We start from the raw sequence: 14,398 nt of genomic DNA, 5'->3' as shown, positions 1-14,398 counted from the left end.
CGACTCTAACTCATCAATCGCTCTACGGATACGGAGTACGGATCCGTACAGCAGGCGGAGTCGCTACCGGCCAACTCGCATCCATGCCCTTCAACCCCCAAATTCCATGACCCAATCAAACCCTGAGTTTTCTCTTACACCTCCCTAATCGGGACAGCCCCAGTTGTATCCTTGGAAGCACTTTTCTGAGGCACCTTCTCAACCTTGTCTAGCTGCCACATATACGATCGGCAACTGTATAGGACCGTTCCACTCCACGTTCTACCGGTCAGGGCTCGATCCAAGGTCTCTCCCTGTCTTACTCTGCTGTGGGAGACAACGTTACAGCGTTACACAGCTTTGTCAATTGCTTCGAGCCGCCCTGGAATGTTGCGGTCGCTCAAGAAGGCTCGCTCACGTCTAATTCTGGCCCCCTAAACCGCACCCATCGCTTCCCACATGCTTTACCTGAACCTGAAAGTCTCAATAGATCGACGGGCGAATCCCGCCACTCGGCTCCCATCCTTATCTCCCACCATGACCGGAATTTGCGGCAGTCCTTGACGATAACTTCCCGGACGGGTAGGTACAGAGGTTACGGTGCCATTTCGCATGCTGTCCCTTGATCTAGAATCGGCTGACGTCCTGCTTCTCATTGGGCGTGACACCATCCCCCTTTCTATTACCATGTTCGCGATGTCCTTGTCAGCAGGGTAAGGGACAGGTTCGTGGGTATTTGGGGTATCTTCTTTGGTAGGATTGGGTGCACAACAGAGATAGACGGGCTCATCTGGGATGGCACTATTCGCCTTCCCTTTTGAACGGAGATAGGATGGAAGAAATACCGGTAGTTGCGCTTCTCCTCGGTGGAAGGAGCTCTAATGAGAAGGGCTATGACCACTATAAATCCCGACTCCGTCTCATTCAGACTGTCGTGTCCGAAAATTCCAACGAGACACTCACGACGGATTCCGTGCTTGAGACCAGTCTTGGTTGGAAAGATGCTCTGGGCAAAGCTCGTTTCATGTATCATACTATCTGGCACGGCGGAGGCAGTTGGCAGGAGCATAGCACATGCGGGAAAACGCCATGTCGAACATGATGCGAATAGAGCAAAGCCCGTCAGTTCCGAAACTGAATATCACAGTCGACTTCTTGACCGAGAAAAGAAGGGCCACAAGTTTCTGACGGAAAAGACCACAAGTAAGCACCCTTTGCACAGCCTAATCGGCCGCGATATACTGATGATTTCGGTTAGAATTCGCTGTTGACGGAAAGGAGATCCCGGATGTCGACTTCGACGTTGGCGAGTCTTATTCGGGGCTACTGCCTATTAGCAGCGATCCTAACGACGAGAATTATTTGTTCTTCTGGTTCTTTCCGTCAACGAACGCGGCGGCAGAGAAAGAGATTGTCATCTGGTTGAACGGTGGCGTGTGTTTCCTGATGAAGACTGTTCCATGGCGTGCAACTGACCGAAAGACAGCCCGGGTGTTCGGCCTTTGAAGGCCTGCTTCAGGAGAACGGGCCTTTCCTGTGGCAGTATGGCACTTACAAGCCGGTCAAAAACCCCTGGAGCTGGCACACCTTGACCAACATCGTCTATGTCGAACAACCTGTCGGCACGGGCTTTACAACGGGCACACCAACCATCACGAACGAGGAGGAGCTTGCCGCCCAATTCATGGGGTTCTGGAAGAATTTTATTGACACCTTTGACATGCATGGCTACAAGGTGTACATCACTGGAGAATCCTATGCGTAAGTCCATCCGCCTCCTAAGTCTGAACCAGAACCACCCCTAACCTCTGCAGTGGCTACTACTGCCCCTATATCGCCAACGCCATGCTCGACGCCGAGGACAAGACGTATTTCGACATGTCCGGCATGACCATCTACAACCCCAGCCTAACGTATGACGAGATCCAAGAGCCGATTCCCGTAGTCCAGTTCACCGAGTACTGGCCTGGCCTCTTCCCCTTCAACGACACCTTCCGCGCCGATATCAAGCGTCGCGAGAAGCAGTGCGGTTACGCCGACTACCTGGCCGAGTACCTGGTCTACCCGCCCAAGGGCCCTCTTCCAAGCCGTCTGCCAGGCACCCACAAGAACGGCACGACCCGCGACGAGTGCTGGAACATCTACTGGGACATATTCGACGCCATCATGCTCCTCAACCCGTGCTTCGACATTTACCAAGTAGCCACGACCTGCCCCTTGCTCTGGGACGTCCTCGGCTTCCCGGGTTCCATGCCCTACCTGCCCGAGGGCGCGAGCATCTACTTCGACCGGCTCGACGTGAAGCGCGCAATCCACGCGCCCGAGAACATCACCTGGGAGGAGTGCTCTTCCGACCCGGTCTTCGTCAACGATACCGACACGTCCCTCCCCTCGAGCCTCTCGGTCCTCCCGCGCGTCATCGACGCGACGCAAAACGTCATCATCGGGCACAGCGCGCTCGACATGATCCTCCTGGCCAACGGCACGCTGCTGGCGATCCAGAACATGACGTGGGGTGGCAAGCGCGGCTTCCAGCACCGGCCGGACCAGCCGTTCTACGTCCCGCACAACAACATGACAACGCTCTCGACGCTGGCGGCGGCCGGCGTGTTTGGGAGTCTGCTGTCGGAGCGCGGGCTGACGTACGTGGGCATAGATCTGGCGGGGCATATGGTTCCTCAGTACGCGCCGTCGGCGGCATACCGGCATGTCGAGTACATGCTGGGCAGGGTGGATTGCATGAACTGCACCAAACCCTTCACGACTGACACGGGCACGCCGCAGCCGCAGGGTCCGTTGGGCAAGGGGACGGCGCCGCAGGGGTGGAGTAATCGAAGAAGGGAGAACCGTGGAGGCCGAGGAAGTAGCTAGGATGCAGATACAAGGACAGCACAGGGACTGTACACAAGACAGTAAGGAACAAGCTGCAAATTGAAGGCCAATGACGACTGTGAGCCCCAGTACATACTTGTCCATCTCTCCTCCGCTTTTTCCTTCCTCAGGCCCTGGCCAAGACCAGGCCCCAAAAGCCACCACTATCATACACACAAAGCACAAAGAGTGGAACCAGGCAAAAGCCTTCCTCTTCCAGGCCTTCCAGGTAGTTTTGTTTTCCGCCCTCCCGCCCTTTGGTGGTCATGAGCGTAACCCCTTCGTAAAACATCCGATGATATCAAAACAGGTATCCGATACGCCGTGCTACAGAGTTATAAAACAAGGTAAAGGGGTAAATGTACAACACGGGAGCCAGCTAGAGGCCGATTTCCCAAGGAAAGCCCGTCTCAGTAAGGTGAGGGGGAAATGGTGAGATTCAGACAAGTGTGGGAAAATAAATGACTCCGGTCAGCCGAAACGCATTTGATGGCGTGAGCAGAGGACGGGAGTGTTGGTGGCATGTGAGACCGAGGCGCTGCTCCCGGACTGGAAGTGCAGCGGTGTAGAGCCAGACCAGAACCGGAAACTGCAACGGCGAGCATCGCTCAATGAGCAGCGGCCTCCGGGCCCCTCTGACTGGCCATCTTCCTCAACTCCAGAACCCCCATGATTCCCGTCTGCCGCAGCCGCTCAAGAATGATGCGCATGCCCTCGCGGCTTTTTCCGAGCTGGTCCTGCGTCTTGGTCGACGCAAGCGTCTCGATGCTCCGCTGGATGCCCCTCGCGCCCAGCCGCGCAAAGAAGCCGCCGCCGCTATCGCTCGCGGCCGCCTCCGCCTGCGCCTGCGCCTGGCCCAGCCGGTCACGGATACGCTCGCCCAACCGCGAGCGAAAGACGACCCTCGTTTCGACGTCCGTGCTGTTATCGGCCGCGCGCTGCGCATGTGGTGCCTTGGGCATGGCGTAGAGCTGCCGCTCGACGACGGACAGCACGCCGACAAAGTTGAGGTTGCGGCTCTCGGTCGCCATCCACCCCTCGCGCATGTCGACGATGCTGGTCTCGAGTATGTACGAGGCTTTGTCCGACGTGCCGCCCGTCAAGCTGGCCGGGAGCAGCTTCATAACGGCGGGCGGTAAGCGCGACTTCTTGAGGTGGATGCGCGTCGTGTGCAGGCGGCCTGTGTCAGGGTCGAGGTGCGACGAGATGGTGTCGGTGCTGAGGACATGGCTGGCGAAGGGGTTCAGCTGGGGGGAGCAGTAGCGGAGAAAGAATGCGAGCGTGACGGTCGGGAATGGATGCGAGTAGGTGTGATTGGTGGTGTGTGTGAGCACCATTGTGGGATCGGTTCTCGTTCTGATAGTTTTGGGGAAAGTGTATGTGGCGTGTGTTGAGCTCAAGGTCAAAGCTAATTGCGGGCGGGCGTCGGTTTCGATGAGTGTGGTTTGCTTATACTGTCATAGAACACAGGCTCGGAGGCAAGCTTGAACCTCGTGGCTTCGACGCGGGGTGGCGGGAGGGAAGGGGGTACCGCCAAAGGTCGAGTTACACGGGGTTCAGACGGGCTAGATTCGGGCGGACTGAGATGGTCGAAGCTTGGATTGCGCAGTAGTGGTTTGTGTGAGGGCAGCTCACGGTCGGAAAGGATATAAGCCAGACATTGAAGATGGGGTATCCGAGAGCAAGACGTTGAACTGTCTTCGCTCAAGATTTCTTCCTCGGATAAAAAAGGCCTTTTTCTGAGCTCCGGCGAAAAGGTTCGCTGGGGTGCCCCCGAATTGGAAAGCGAGAATGGCTGTGGCAGTTGGGAGAGGGGGAGAATGACGGGTACTAGTGAATTGGGGTTTGGGGAGATGGTTTGGAGGAAGAGGGTGGCCAAAGGCGGACAGTCGGGGACGGGATTGGTGACGATCATCGGCTCATCGTCCAAGCTCCTGCAGCACTTTTGGCTGCCCCCAAGTGGCCGCTGTATCGCGGAGATGGGGAAACCTTTCCAGCCAAGCGTCATCCTCACGTGGTCAGCATCCGGGACTACCAGGCGTAACAGAACGAAAGCTCTCGTCTCACGAGTGCAATTCTAGATTCCTGTATCAGTTATAAAAGGCCCTGGAAACGCTTCAATGATGCTATGAAAAGCTCATCTTTGCTGAAGCCTCATGTCTAGAAAGTGTTATGACCTCTAAAGCTAGACGCCCTCCTGTCCTTTGATAGTGGTCGACGTCCCGCCCGGCCCAAGTGGGGCCGGAGCTTCTCTGAGGTTCCCTTGCTGCCTGAGATCATGTCAAATCATACATCAGGCAAAAGTTTGGCTTAGTCATCCAACGGAGCACGGACCCGGGTAGTTATTTCAACAGTCTCCCAACCTTCGAACATACCAACCAACACTCTCTTTCTCATTTTCTCCCTTTCCTCCACACCACATTCGACTCCTATCGCCGTCACTCTGCCATCGTGTCTGCAGGAGTAATCATCTCGTGAGATATCCCCAACGGTCGCGTTAGATGCGGTCCGTTTGAACTTTACCCTGGCCTTTTCGGTCGAGGACAACAAAGAGCGACCGACCCGGAGACACTGAGCGACGCAACAGCTGCAGCCTGATCTATCGCAGACTGGACATACAGAGTATTGCCTCCTCCTGCGCAGGTCTCGACCGGCTGGATTTACTCCCGCAATAACTTGGGCTTCGCACTAACAGGTGTTTCTGAATTGCTGGCCGTGGAGGTGGTGCTATTCAGGCGGGGAATCATTTGCGATTCTCTATTCACCAAGTTTCTCAATAGGCGGCCAGAGTCTTGCGTGGGGTCTTTGTACTTTCTTTCCCTATTCTTGCTTAACGTCCTTTCATAAAGCGCTTTCTGTCTCCTTGAGAACAATCAGAATTGACTGCATCCCTCTGACGTTAAGAAGAGACGAGCACAATACGTGTGTGTCGTGGGAACTTCTGCAAGAGTTTAAGTCGCATATCCCCATTCACCCTGTGCGAAACAGTCCTCAAAAACACCTGATTCAAGGACAGCCCCTTTGTTACGGCCGCGCCGCTTCTTGCGACAAACAACAACAACCAGTGCGCCTTCAGCGTTACATTGGTAGAGCGAACTCTCGACGCCAACCAGCATGGCTTCCTCGGTTTTCTTCAAGTTCAAGTCACAAAAAGAGCCCACGCGTGTCGGGTTCGACGGGACAGGCATATCTGTCTTTGAGCTGAAGCGTGAAATCATCTTACGGAGCGGGCTCGGCGATGGGACCGACTTCGACCTTGTCATCTGCGCCGATGAGGGCATGAAGGAGGGTATGTATCTTACCTGGTTCCGAGCTCGCAGTAAACATATATGCAGTATACTGACACCAAAGCAGTGTACGATGATGACACGACAATCATTCCGCGGTCCACCACCGTCATTGCGCGACGTATGCCGCCCAAGATTCCCGGGCGGGGAGGTGCTGCTCGCTATGTCTCCGGCAAGATGCCCGTTCACGCAAAGAACTCGTCGCGGAGAGAACAGATTGTCAAGCCTGTCGCCAAGACTCAGTCCAACACACTCGCCCAACTAAGCAGCGCCATGACAGAGGAGGAAAAGATGGCGGCAGTCTTTCAGGCACAAACCGAAAACTTCACCGCCCGCGAGGAAGAGATGGCCACGTATGTGCCTCGATCTCTCAACGGAAGCCCATGTACTGACATGTTGTTGCAGGCAACAATACGTGGCCAAGGGAGGTCCCAAGAAACCGGCCAACGTTCCCGACCATGACCCTCCCCAGGGCTACATATGCTATCGCTGCGGAGAGAAGGGTCACTGGATTCAGCTGTGTCCAACCAACGACAACCCGGAGTACGACAACCGCCCCCGCGTCAAGAGAACCACTGGCATCCCGCGATCATTCCTCAAGACAGTGGATAAAGCGACAGCGCTTGGCCAGAACTCCGATGGCGACGACTCCAAGACTCCCTCTGGCATCATGGTCAATGCTGATGGAGAGTTTGTGATTGCCGAACCTGACAAGGCATCCTGGGAGCAATTTCAGGCCAAGGCGAAGGTGAACCCCTCTGCGGCAAAGGCTGCCGCCGAGGAGGACAAGGAAGTCCGGGAGCGGGGCTTGGAGTGCCCCGTCGACAAGAAAATGTTCATAGAGCCAATGAAGACTCCGTGTTGTGAGAAGACGTATTGCAATGATTGCATCACTAATGCTCTCATTGAGAGCGACTTCGTCTGCCCGGCCTGCAAGTCGGATGGCGTGCTGATCGACGATCTCAAACCGGACAAAGAGGCTGTCAAGAAGATTGAGGCATATCTTGGCGAGAAGGATGGTAGAACGAAGGAGGAGTTCAAAATCCCCGAGAGTCCTGCCGCGGCGAAGCCTCAGGAAGCCGCGGACGGGAATGGAGAGGACAGAAAGGCCGACGCAAAACAAGCCAAGTCAAAATCGCCATCACCTTTACCCACAGCGCCAGCTACGACCCAACCAGGCCAGACATCCACTCCAACATTGCGAAGCGCCTCGTCAACACCCGCCGGTGGCGAGCAGGCCCAGCCTTCCAAGAAGCGGCCCGCAGAGGACGCTTTGGAGAACCCCAAGATTCCCAAGGCGCCGAAAGCGATGCAAAAGGCACAGGAAGCACAGCAGCAAAATATGATGCCAATGATGGGCGGCATTCCCATGATGTATCCCGGCATGCCCATGATGCCTGGCAACTACATGCCCCCAATGGGCGGCCTGCCCAACATGAACATGGGCATGATGAATCCCATGATAAACCCCATGATGGCCGGCTACAGCGGTATCAACAACATGGCCGGTCCCGGCGGGTTCAACGGAACTTGGGCCGGCCCAGGAGGCCCCGGCAACATGATGGGCGGCGGCGGGCCCATGAACGGGATGGGTATGGGCATGGAGATGGGGTTGGGCACGGGCACGGGCACGGGCACGGGCGGCGGGTACGGTCACCAGCAGCAGCAACACCAACAGCAATTCCATGGCCAACAGCAGCAGTATTTCGGCCAGCACAAGAATTTCTCGTACCAGGCTGCTAGTGGTGGTGGTGAGGAGGATGACGCGTACTTCCGCAAGCCTGTCAACCCGCACCGGCACCAGAACCGGCAGCGCAGAGTCCGACCGAGCGATTACAGGGAGCTTTGAAAAAAGAGACGTAGCCCGGCGCCTGAATCTATGTGAGAGGGGGGTGTGGGGGGGTGGGTTGGTTCTCTGAGCGTTACTTACTCGCCCGCTTTCCGCCCCGACTTATTACACCATTTCTCGCTGCGTACATACTCGACACATCGCTGGCAATTCGACAACCAACCAACCATCACACCACCACGTGCGTACCGTACGATTTCAGGTCTGGCCACTCTGTTGTCAGACATCGTCGGGACAGACGCGCAGTATATATATGGATATACAGATGACTCGCTGGGCGGGATGATCCCCTGTGAATGGGGGTTTATTTGCCCTCGCTGTTCATCAGAAAGAGGCTGTTGTCGCCACTGTGACATAAGTTGGGTCATGACTACTTCATGCTCGCCGTTCTATGGACACATCAACCAATCTCGGTGCATCTCTGGCGTTGAAGGGAGTCTTCGATAGGCGTTTGGAAGATGGGATTCTTTTTCCGGGGTTTGGTCACTGAGAAAATGCGGATGGACAGACGCCGGACGGGCACTTGGGTGGAAGGGAACGGATGTTGGGGCGAGCGTTTACTTGACTTTTACGCGAGTATCATGGACTGGATTTAATCCGCCACGGCTTAAGGGTGGCTTCTATTTCTGTGTATAAGTATGGCATATCAGTTCCGCCGGCTGGTGGCGGAGGCGGGAATTGAACCCCATCAACCCGAGTCCTGAACCTGCTGTTGATATCAACGTCTCTGTCTCTGTCTGTCTCTGTTTCTGTGATCCCATGTCTAGCGCCTTACCGCCCCTACTCCTCTAAAATGCATGAACGTGCCGTTGTAACGTACGAAAGGTCTCATCTATAACTAGCGCCGACGCAGGAGGGTATCTACAGCCTGCCGTGTGTCGCTTGAATCCGCCTCGGTCAGGTAAACGCCCATATTGCAACTCGCTTCAGTACCATCCCTTATCCCTTCTCTACGCCACCCCTTTCACAACCGTTCCTACGAAGGTGGGACAAAAGGCTTGACCAACATCTCGCTGAACTTCTCCAGCCTCTCCTTCCCCCTGACCTCCTCAACCAGCAGCGGCATCTTGACGACATTGAACTCATCGTACAGCTCCTCAATCTGATCGAGGTACTTCTTTTGCATGCGGCGGCGAGCGGTGCACTGCTCGCAGTCGGACCCGGGCTTGGGGAACAGCAGCTGATTGACGACAATGCTGTGCGTGTCGATGCCGTAGCTGGCCAGCTCCTGAATCATGCGCTCCGTCTCGTACAGCGACAGGAACTCGGGGATGCAGACGCACACAAAGGTGGTCAGCCGCTCGTCCTTGAACTGCGCGTTGACTTCGGAGATGGTGGCGCGCAGCGTCTCGAGCTTCTCCATCATCTCGTTCAGGTTCTGCCCGTTAGGCAGCGTCCCGTTGCTGCCGAGGAAGCCATTGAGGAGCGGGCCGTACTGGTTGGAGAGCTGCGACACCTTGGCGAGGGCCTTTTCGAGAACCGAGGGGAACTGCAGGAAGCGCAGCGTGTGGCCGGTCGGTGCCGTGTCGAAGATGATGGTTTCGTAGGAGAGCGACTTGACTTGTTTGAGAACCTCGGCGAAGGACATGGCTTCGTCAATGCCGGGTATCTGTGGGTGGGCGATCAGCTAAGCGCACAACTACCGAGGAGGGGTACAGTCTCAACCCACCGCAAATGCCAGATCTTGCATCATTCCCCCCATGCCGCCCATATCCCCCATGCCGGCATCCCCTTCGCCCTGACCCGCCAGCAGATCCTGGATGCTCCCATTAGGATCGATCTCCATGGCGCTCAGGTTGTCGAAGCCGTCGACGAGACGGGCCTCTTTGCCGAACTTTTGGCTGAAGGCGTCGCTCAGGTTGTGGGCCGGATCGGTCGAGATGAGCAGCACGGAGCGGCGAACCTTGGCAAGCTGGATGGCGAGCGAGCACGACGTCGTTGTCTTGCCCACGCCGCCCTTGCCGCCGACAAAGATCCACCGCAGCGACCGCTGGTCGAGAATCGACTGCAGCGTCGGCTCCATGGCGTCCCCATCGTCGACATTTACGAGCGTGGCCGACATGTTGATGGGTAAGGGTCTCTGTGGCCAGTTGAACAGGAGTGCGTTGAGTTGCGGGGTTGTCGATTTGTAGGCAAAGAAGAAGACGAGGGTTGGTTGAACTGTGTATACTAGTCTTGACAAGCCAAAGCAAGGAGACAACCAGTTTAAGCGTTCTGCGCGGCAACTCTGTTCAACTTCAGTCTGGAACCAAGTCGAAACGCGAAGTCACTTTCAGGGTTCGGATAGAGGTCTCTGGGCCCGAGGGGCAACGTCACTGGGAAATTGGTGGAGTACAGCGACCTGGGGGTTCTTAGAGGAGCTTGGCACGCAGAGGCTGAACTTCAATTCAGGCCGACAGTGGCAACAAATCTCAGGTTTCCATCTCCAACTCATATTCCATAAGGTACCGTATGCACTCTCTCGATGTGGACTCCTCCACTCTGTTCCATCCACCAATAGGACCTTCCAGCCTCTGCTTCGTCCATGCTGCCCACCTCAGGCACATACCCCAGATTGAATAAGTACATACGGTAGTTCAGCGGGACACCTCAGCTGAAGGGACGCGAGTCCCAAGACCTTGGAAGTTGAGCCTGTGTTGTCTCCAGCGCCGCCTTCAGGAAGGTCAATAAATGAGCTATTTTCTCATGGCGGCTTCTTGTTATACTGCTACAGTTGTTGACCGCTTCTTAGCAGCTCAGGATACGTCTTCATCACGGACAGCGGCAGACACCGATGCGGCCGATGTGGCGGGGCTGAGCGGGAGTGGGTGTCAAGTGGCCCCCAAGCAAGTCACTGCTACCCATCAGGTTGCAGATCGCATCGCAGCCGCAGGCAGCCGTAAAACGGCCGATTTACACTTATAAAACCTAGCTCCCTCTAACTACTCCCTAATGCTGTTATCCTTTGTCACTTTCTTTTGACAAGGTTGGTGCTTGTTCAGCTTGGAGTGTCAGAAGACTTCAGTGGTTCCCTCAGCCTCATCCCTATCGCGACAACCCCACCATCACACCAACAACGCCAGCCCCGTCGTCACCGCAAAGGAGAGCGACAACGCATTGTCTTGAAAGTGAGTCAAGAGCCTTGTCTACCAGCATTGCGAGTTTTGCATCGAAAACCGTCTTGTGCAGCCCGCCTCACTTCAGCACATTTTCCTCCCCCTAACAAACACCCCGATCTTCCCAACTCCAAAAACCCAACTTACACCCCGCAACACCAGGAACAACCATCACCAACTCCCAAACCCACAAATTCAACCACAATAAAACGGAAGCCCACCATGTCCGCCGAAACAAGAGACCGCATAACTTGCCACGTGCTCGACACAACCCTCGGCAAGCCCGCACGCGGCGTGCGCGTCAAGCTAGACCTCGTCTCAACCACCACGCCCTCCCCCACCAACAACAACAACCATACCTCATCCTCCTCCTCCTCCATTGCGACGGCCGCCGCCCCCGCCGCCCCCTCAACCACCAACCCCGTAGTCTTCGAGTCCCACACCGACGAAGACGGCCGCATCAAGGCTTGGCTGCCCTACTCGAGCCCGACCTCGTCCGGCGAGGTCCCCGTTTACACGCTCGAGGACGTGCTGGGGTCTATCCACGCCAGCGGCGGCGGCGAGTCGCGCTGGACGCTGCGGTTCGACAGCGCGGGCTACTTTGGCGGGGCTGACAAAACCTTCTACCCCGAGGTCGATGTGACCTTTACAGTGCGCGAGGGGGAGCGTTATCACGTCCCGCTGTTGCTGGCGCCGTATGGGTATAGTACGTACCGGGGAAGTTGAAGACGCTGAGGGAACGGGGATTTTGTATGAGGAAGTGGGAAGAGAAGGGGGGAAGGTCGGCGGGCGGTTGTGATGAACGAACGGGTGAAAGGGCCGAAAACGCTGCGTTTGCAGCGACATTGGGAGTGATAGCGGTTGGATGTCGGGCCATGATTTGAATGCCGTTCTTTTCAAATACTCGGTACGATACGTGCGCTGAGGATGGCGCGGTGGTGCTTGTGTCTTTTTCGCGCCAGAAAGTATCTTTGCTACGGATTCGCGCAGCTCGGTCCCGCGTTTTGTTCTCGGGCTCGTATTACCTGTAGAAATCCATGCTATTCATTTATAGCCCATGGAGGGCTTGCTCGTGATGTAGGCTGTAGGTTGCCGAACGTGGCTCTTGTTCCATACATTCTGCTGTGTCCAATCCTGTAGGACCGAGGTATGCCGTGAAGCTAATCAACCTGTAGCGAATGACTAATCCTCCCTGTATACCAACTAAAGCAACGCCATGCCCCTTTGACCTAGGAATACCCAACCCGCCCAGTTGTCGTTGTCATCATGATTTTCCGCCGCCCCCCCCCCCCCAATCCCCAGATTATGCAATTAAGCCTAACACTCCTCGCCCGCGGATGCGTTGTGAATGCCCAAGTCGCTTCTCATGGTATGCTTTGAAAGCCCATAGCAGAACCCACCAGCAACTCCCATCATCTGGCGGCTGGCTCGCCTACCTATGGATGAGCCGGCTCATGAAGCTGCTTCGGTGCCGCCGGTGTCCTCGACGGCCCCGCACCGCATCTCGTGGTAGGGTCTTGGCCTGATCAAACTCCTTCCCATTCCGCAGCGGCGACTCCGGATCCCTGCTGCTCATGCCGTCCGACGACTCATAAATATCGGCGTCCTTGGACAACAGACACCCATCGAGACTGGGAAGTTCGCCCGTCCGCAGTGAGTTGATGGCGAGCCGGCCGAGCGCGGAAAGGGTCCCTTCCTCCACGGATCCGTTGAAAGTCTGGTCGCTAAACGTGGAGGACCGACTACCAGACTGCTGGGTCATGAACGACATTCGGTATCTAATGAGGGCCCGTGCCGGGTTCACGTCTTCCTCGGTGATGCAGGCATCGGGGCTGAGATTCGCTTCGGGGTGTGGTAGTGTTGTATTCCGACCTGCAAGCTAAATGAGCTAATATGCCAAAATGCCAGTGCCGGACCTCTACTTACTGCCGCAAAACGACTCTGGGAACCCCGTGTCCCTGTGTCGAAGCGACATCTGCGTTGGGCTCTGGGGAATCGGCACCATGTATTCTGATGTGCTGTACCTCGAGGGAGTCCGCCGGAACCTCGGTCTGCGCATTTTGAAACTTTAGTAGGGAATTCTTGAGTCCCTCTAAATTCTCGTCTTGTATCCTCCAACCGCGAGAACAATCTCGCCAGCAGCTGCTCGGAAGCTGCCTTGACTGATGAGCCAGAAGAGTCGACACCCGCTCTGCTGGTGCCAGAAATATAGTCCAGGAACTGCGAGTAACCGGGATAAACCAAGTGCAGCGTCGACAAGTTCAGAATGACAATGACAACGAAACAGTCAAGATCAGCGGGATACTCCAGGTAGTCCCTCAGCGTGAGAAGGGAAGTATTACACTGATTGCCGGTTTGGTAAGGAGACGCGAAAAGGGCAGGGGGAAAAGGAGGCTCAGAGTGTTGATGGTTTGCACGGGGTCTTATGCCCTGCCCCAAAAAAGGCCCATTGTTCAACTTGAACTGCGCCCGAAATATGGCCGCCGCTGGGCGACCGAGAGTCGTACGCGGAGACTTGGAGCCATGCTTTGAAGCTTCAACGCGCTGGGTTCTGAGGCTTGCAAGGCCCCCTACTGTGCACTTGCCGGCTCGATTGCGTGGCACTGGTCTCGGGTTGGCCAAGCGAGGGTGAACTGGTGGACGAGAGGCCGTTTCCGCTCACCTTGGTTGACTTGAATTGTGGGGCAAGCTCCACGCGGTCAAGGAATCAGGCGCGCGGCAGGCCGAGCAGCGCTGGCCAACCGATGATCAGGCGGCTGGCGTCTCGTTACTGGCGGAGAAAGGGCTGCTTTGACTCGGCGACTAAATGAAATAGTGACGGTCTGTGCCGCGTTAGAGAACGGTCTTTTGTAGGGATAGAACCAGCAGACAATAGAAAGAAGAGGTCCATGGACAGGATCTTGAGGGGAGGGTGGCCGACTTTTAGATATCGAGTGACAGATCCCCCGCTTCCGCACAAGAACAACTTGCTGAATTCGCCGCTGCTGGCGCCCGGCCTGAGCCGAAACACTCTACCTTCTGTGGGCAAGAACCAGGATCCTGTCGAGCTGAGCCATTGGTGGCGGGCAGCTGCTGAGATGCAGCATGCATCAGCGCCAATGACGAACGTGAGGTCCTTCCAGGGTCTCCTCCCGGCGGAAGGGTTTAGCGATTTGCCCGGGATGCCAACGCCCGCCTGCCATCAGATTCCGGACGTCGACCGAATACCGCTTGCTCTTGACATAGTAAGTGCGAGTTTGAAGACGGCGTGATCGTCCTGGCCTCGAACGGACCGTATCGGGGGCCGGCCAACCCTCCCACTCCATCGGGCTTCAAGC

The 14,398-nt window shown here is 56.2% G+C and overlaps 6 protein-coding genes across 6 annotated transcripts; 3 read left to right on the top strand and 3 right to left on the bottom strand.

Annotated features, from left to right (window-relative positions):
* Positions 1 to 980: 980 nt before the first annotated feature.
* Positions 981 to 3,154, top strand: N657DRAFT_704706 (alpha/beta-hydrolase; the record flags this gene model as incomplete). Its single annotated transcript, XM_062797378.1, has 4 exons — positions 981 to 1,182; positions 1,238 to 1,413; positions 1,466 to 1,740; positions 1,794 to 3,154. The coding sequence occupies 4 exons, from the start codon at positions 981 to 983 to the stop codon at positions 2,848 to 2,850; spliced, it is 1,710 nt and encodes a 569-aa protein (XP_062651357.1). The 3' UTR covers positions 2,851 to 3,154.
* A 304-nt stretch (positions 3,155 to 3,458) lies between these two features.
* N657DRAFT_564535 (uncharacterized protein) lies at positions 3,459 to 4,187 on the bottom strand (the record flags this gene model as incomplete). The annotated part of the gene is made up of 1 exon (XM_062788286.1): positions 3,459 to 4,187. The coding sequence occupies one exon, from the start codon at positions 4,185 to 4,187 to the stop codon at positions 3,459 to 3,461; it is 729 nt and encodes a 242-aa protein (XP_062651356.1).
* A 1,777-nt stretch (positions 4,188 to 5,964) lies between these two features.
* N657DRAFT_653760 (DWNN-domain-containing protein) lies at positions 5,965 to 7,986 on the top strand (the record flags this gene model as incomplete). Its single annotated transcript, XM_062794436.1, has 3 exons — positions 5,965 to 6,139; positions 6,205 to 6,490; positions 6,543 to 7,986. The coding sequence occupies 3 exons, from the start codon at positions 5,965 to 5,967 to the stop codon at positions 7,984 to 7,986; spliced, it is 1,905 nt and encodes a 634-aa protein (XP_062651355.1).
* A 613-nt stretch (positions 7,987 to 8,599) lies between these two features.
* On the bottom strand, positions 8,600 to 10,379 carry N657DRAFT_612340 (anion-transporting ATPase). The gene is made up of 2 exons (XM_062790385.1): positions 9,656 to 10,379; positions 8,600 to 9,595 (listed from the first exon to the last, which is right to left on the bottom strand). Exons 1-2 carry the CDS (start codon positions 10,046 to 10,048, stop codon positions 8,963 to 8,965), a joined length of 1,026 nt encoding a protein of 341 aa, XP_062651354.1. The 5' UTR covers positions 10,049 to 10,379; the 3' UTR covers positions 8,600 to 8,962.
* Positions 10,380 to 10,956: 577 nt separating this feature from the next.
* On the top strand, positions 10,957 to 12,068 carry N657DRAFT_641589 (Hydroxyisourate hydrolase). The gene is made up of 2 exons (XM_062792174.1): positions 10,957 to 11,093; positions 11,244 to 12,068. The coding sequence occupies exon 2, from the start codon at positions 11,304 to 11,306 to the stop codon at positions 11,805 to 11,807; it is 504 nt and encodes a 167-aa protein (XP_062651353.1). The 5' UTR covers positions 10,957 to 11,093; positions 11,244 to 11,303; the 3' UTR covers positions 11,808 to 12,068.
* A 289-nt stretch (positions 12,069 to 12,357) lies between these two features.
* On the bottom strand, positions 12,358 to 13,134 carry N657DRAFT_641588 (uncharacterized protein). Its single transcript, XM_062792173.1, has 2 exons — positions 13,008 to 13,134; positions 12,358 to 12,953 (listed from the first exon to the last, which is right to left on the bottom strand). Exons 1-2 carry the CDS (start codon positions 13,084 to 13,086, stop codon positions 12,514 to 12,516), a joined length of 519 nt encoding a protein of 172 aa, XP_062651352.1. The 5' UTR covers positions 13,087 to 13,134; the 3' UTR covers positions 12,358 to 12,513.
* Between the last annotated feature and the right edge of the window lie 1,264 nt (positions 13,135 to 14,398).

Source organism: Parathielavia appendiculata, assembly GCF_033297405.1.
Source record: "Parathielavia appendiculata strain CBS 731.68 unplaced genomic scaffold N657scaffold_2, whole genome shotgun sequence".
NCBI classification, from domain to species: Eukaryota; Fungi; Ascomycota; class Sordariomycetes; order Sordariales; family Chaetomiaceae; genus Parathielavia; species Parathielavia appendiculata.
Note: the sequence above shows the minus strand (reverse complement) of the source record. Positions and strands in the feature narration are given on the sequence as shown.

Excerpts from the sequence above, each read along its gene's own strand:
- N657DRAFT_612340 (XM_062790385.1), bottom strand. The coding sequence starts at position 10,048 with ATGTCGGCCACGCTCGTAAATGTCGACGATGGGGACGCCATGGAGCCG. Across the intron at positions 9,596-9,655 it reads TGCAAGATCTGGCATTTGCG|ATACCCGGCATTGACGAAGC; the intron begins GTGGGTTGAGAC and ends GCCCACCCACAG.
- N657DRAFT_641589 (XM_062792174.1), top strand. The coding sequence starts at position 11,304 with ATGTCCGCCGAAACAAGAGACCGCATAACTTGCCACGTGCTCGACACA.
- N657DRAFT_641588 (XM_062792173.1), bottom strand. The coding sequence starts at position 13,086 with ATGGTGCCGATTCCCCAGAGCCCAACGCAGATGTCGCTTCGACACAGG. Across the intron at positions 12,954-13,007 it reads CCCAGAGTCGTTTTGCGGCA|GTCGGAATACAACACTACCA; the intron begins GTAAGTAGAGGT and ends TTTAGCTTGCAG.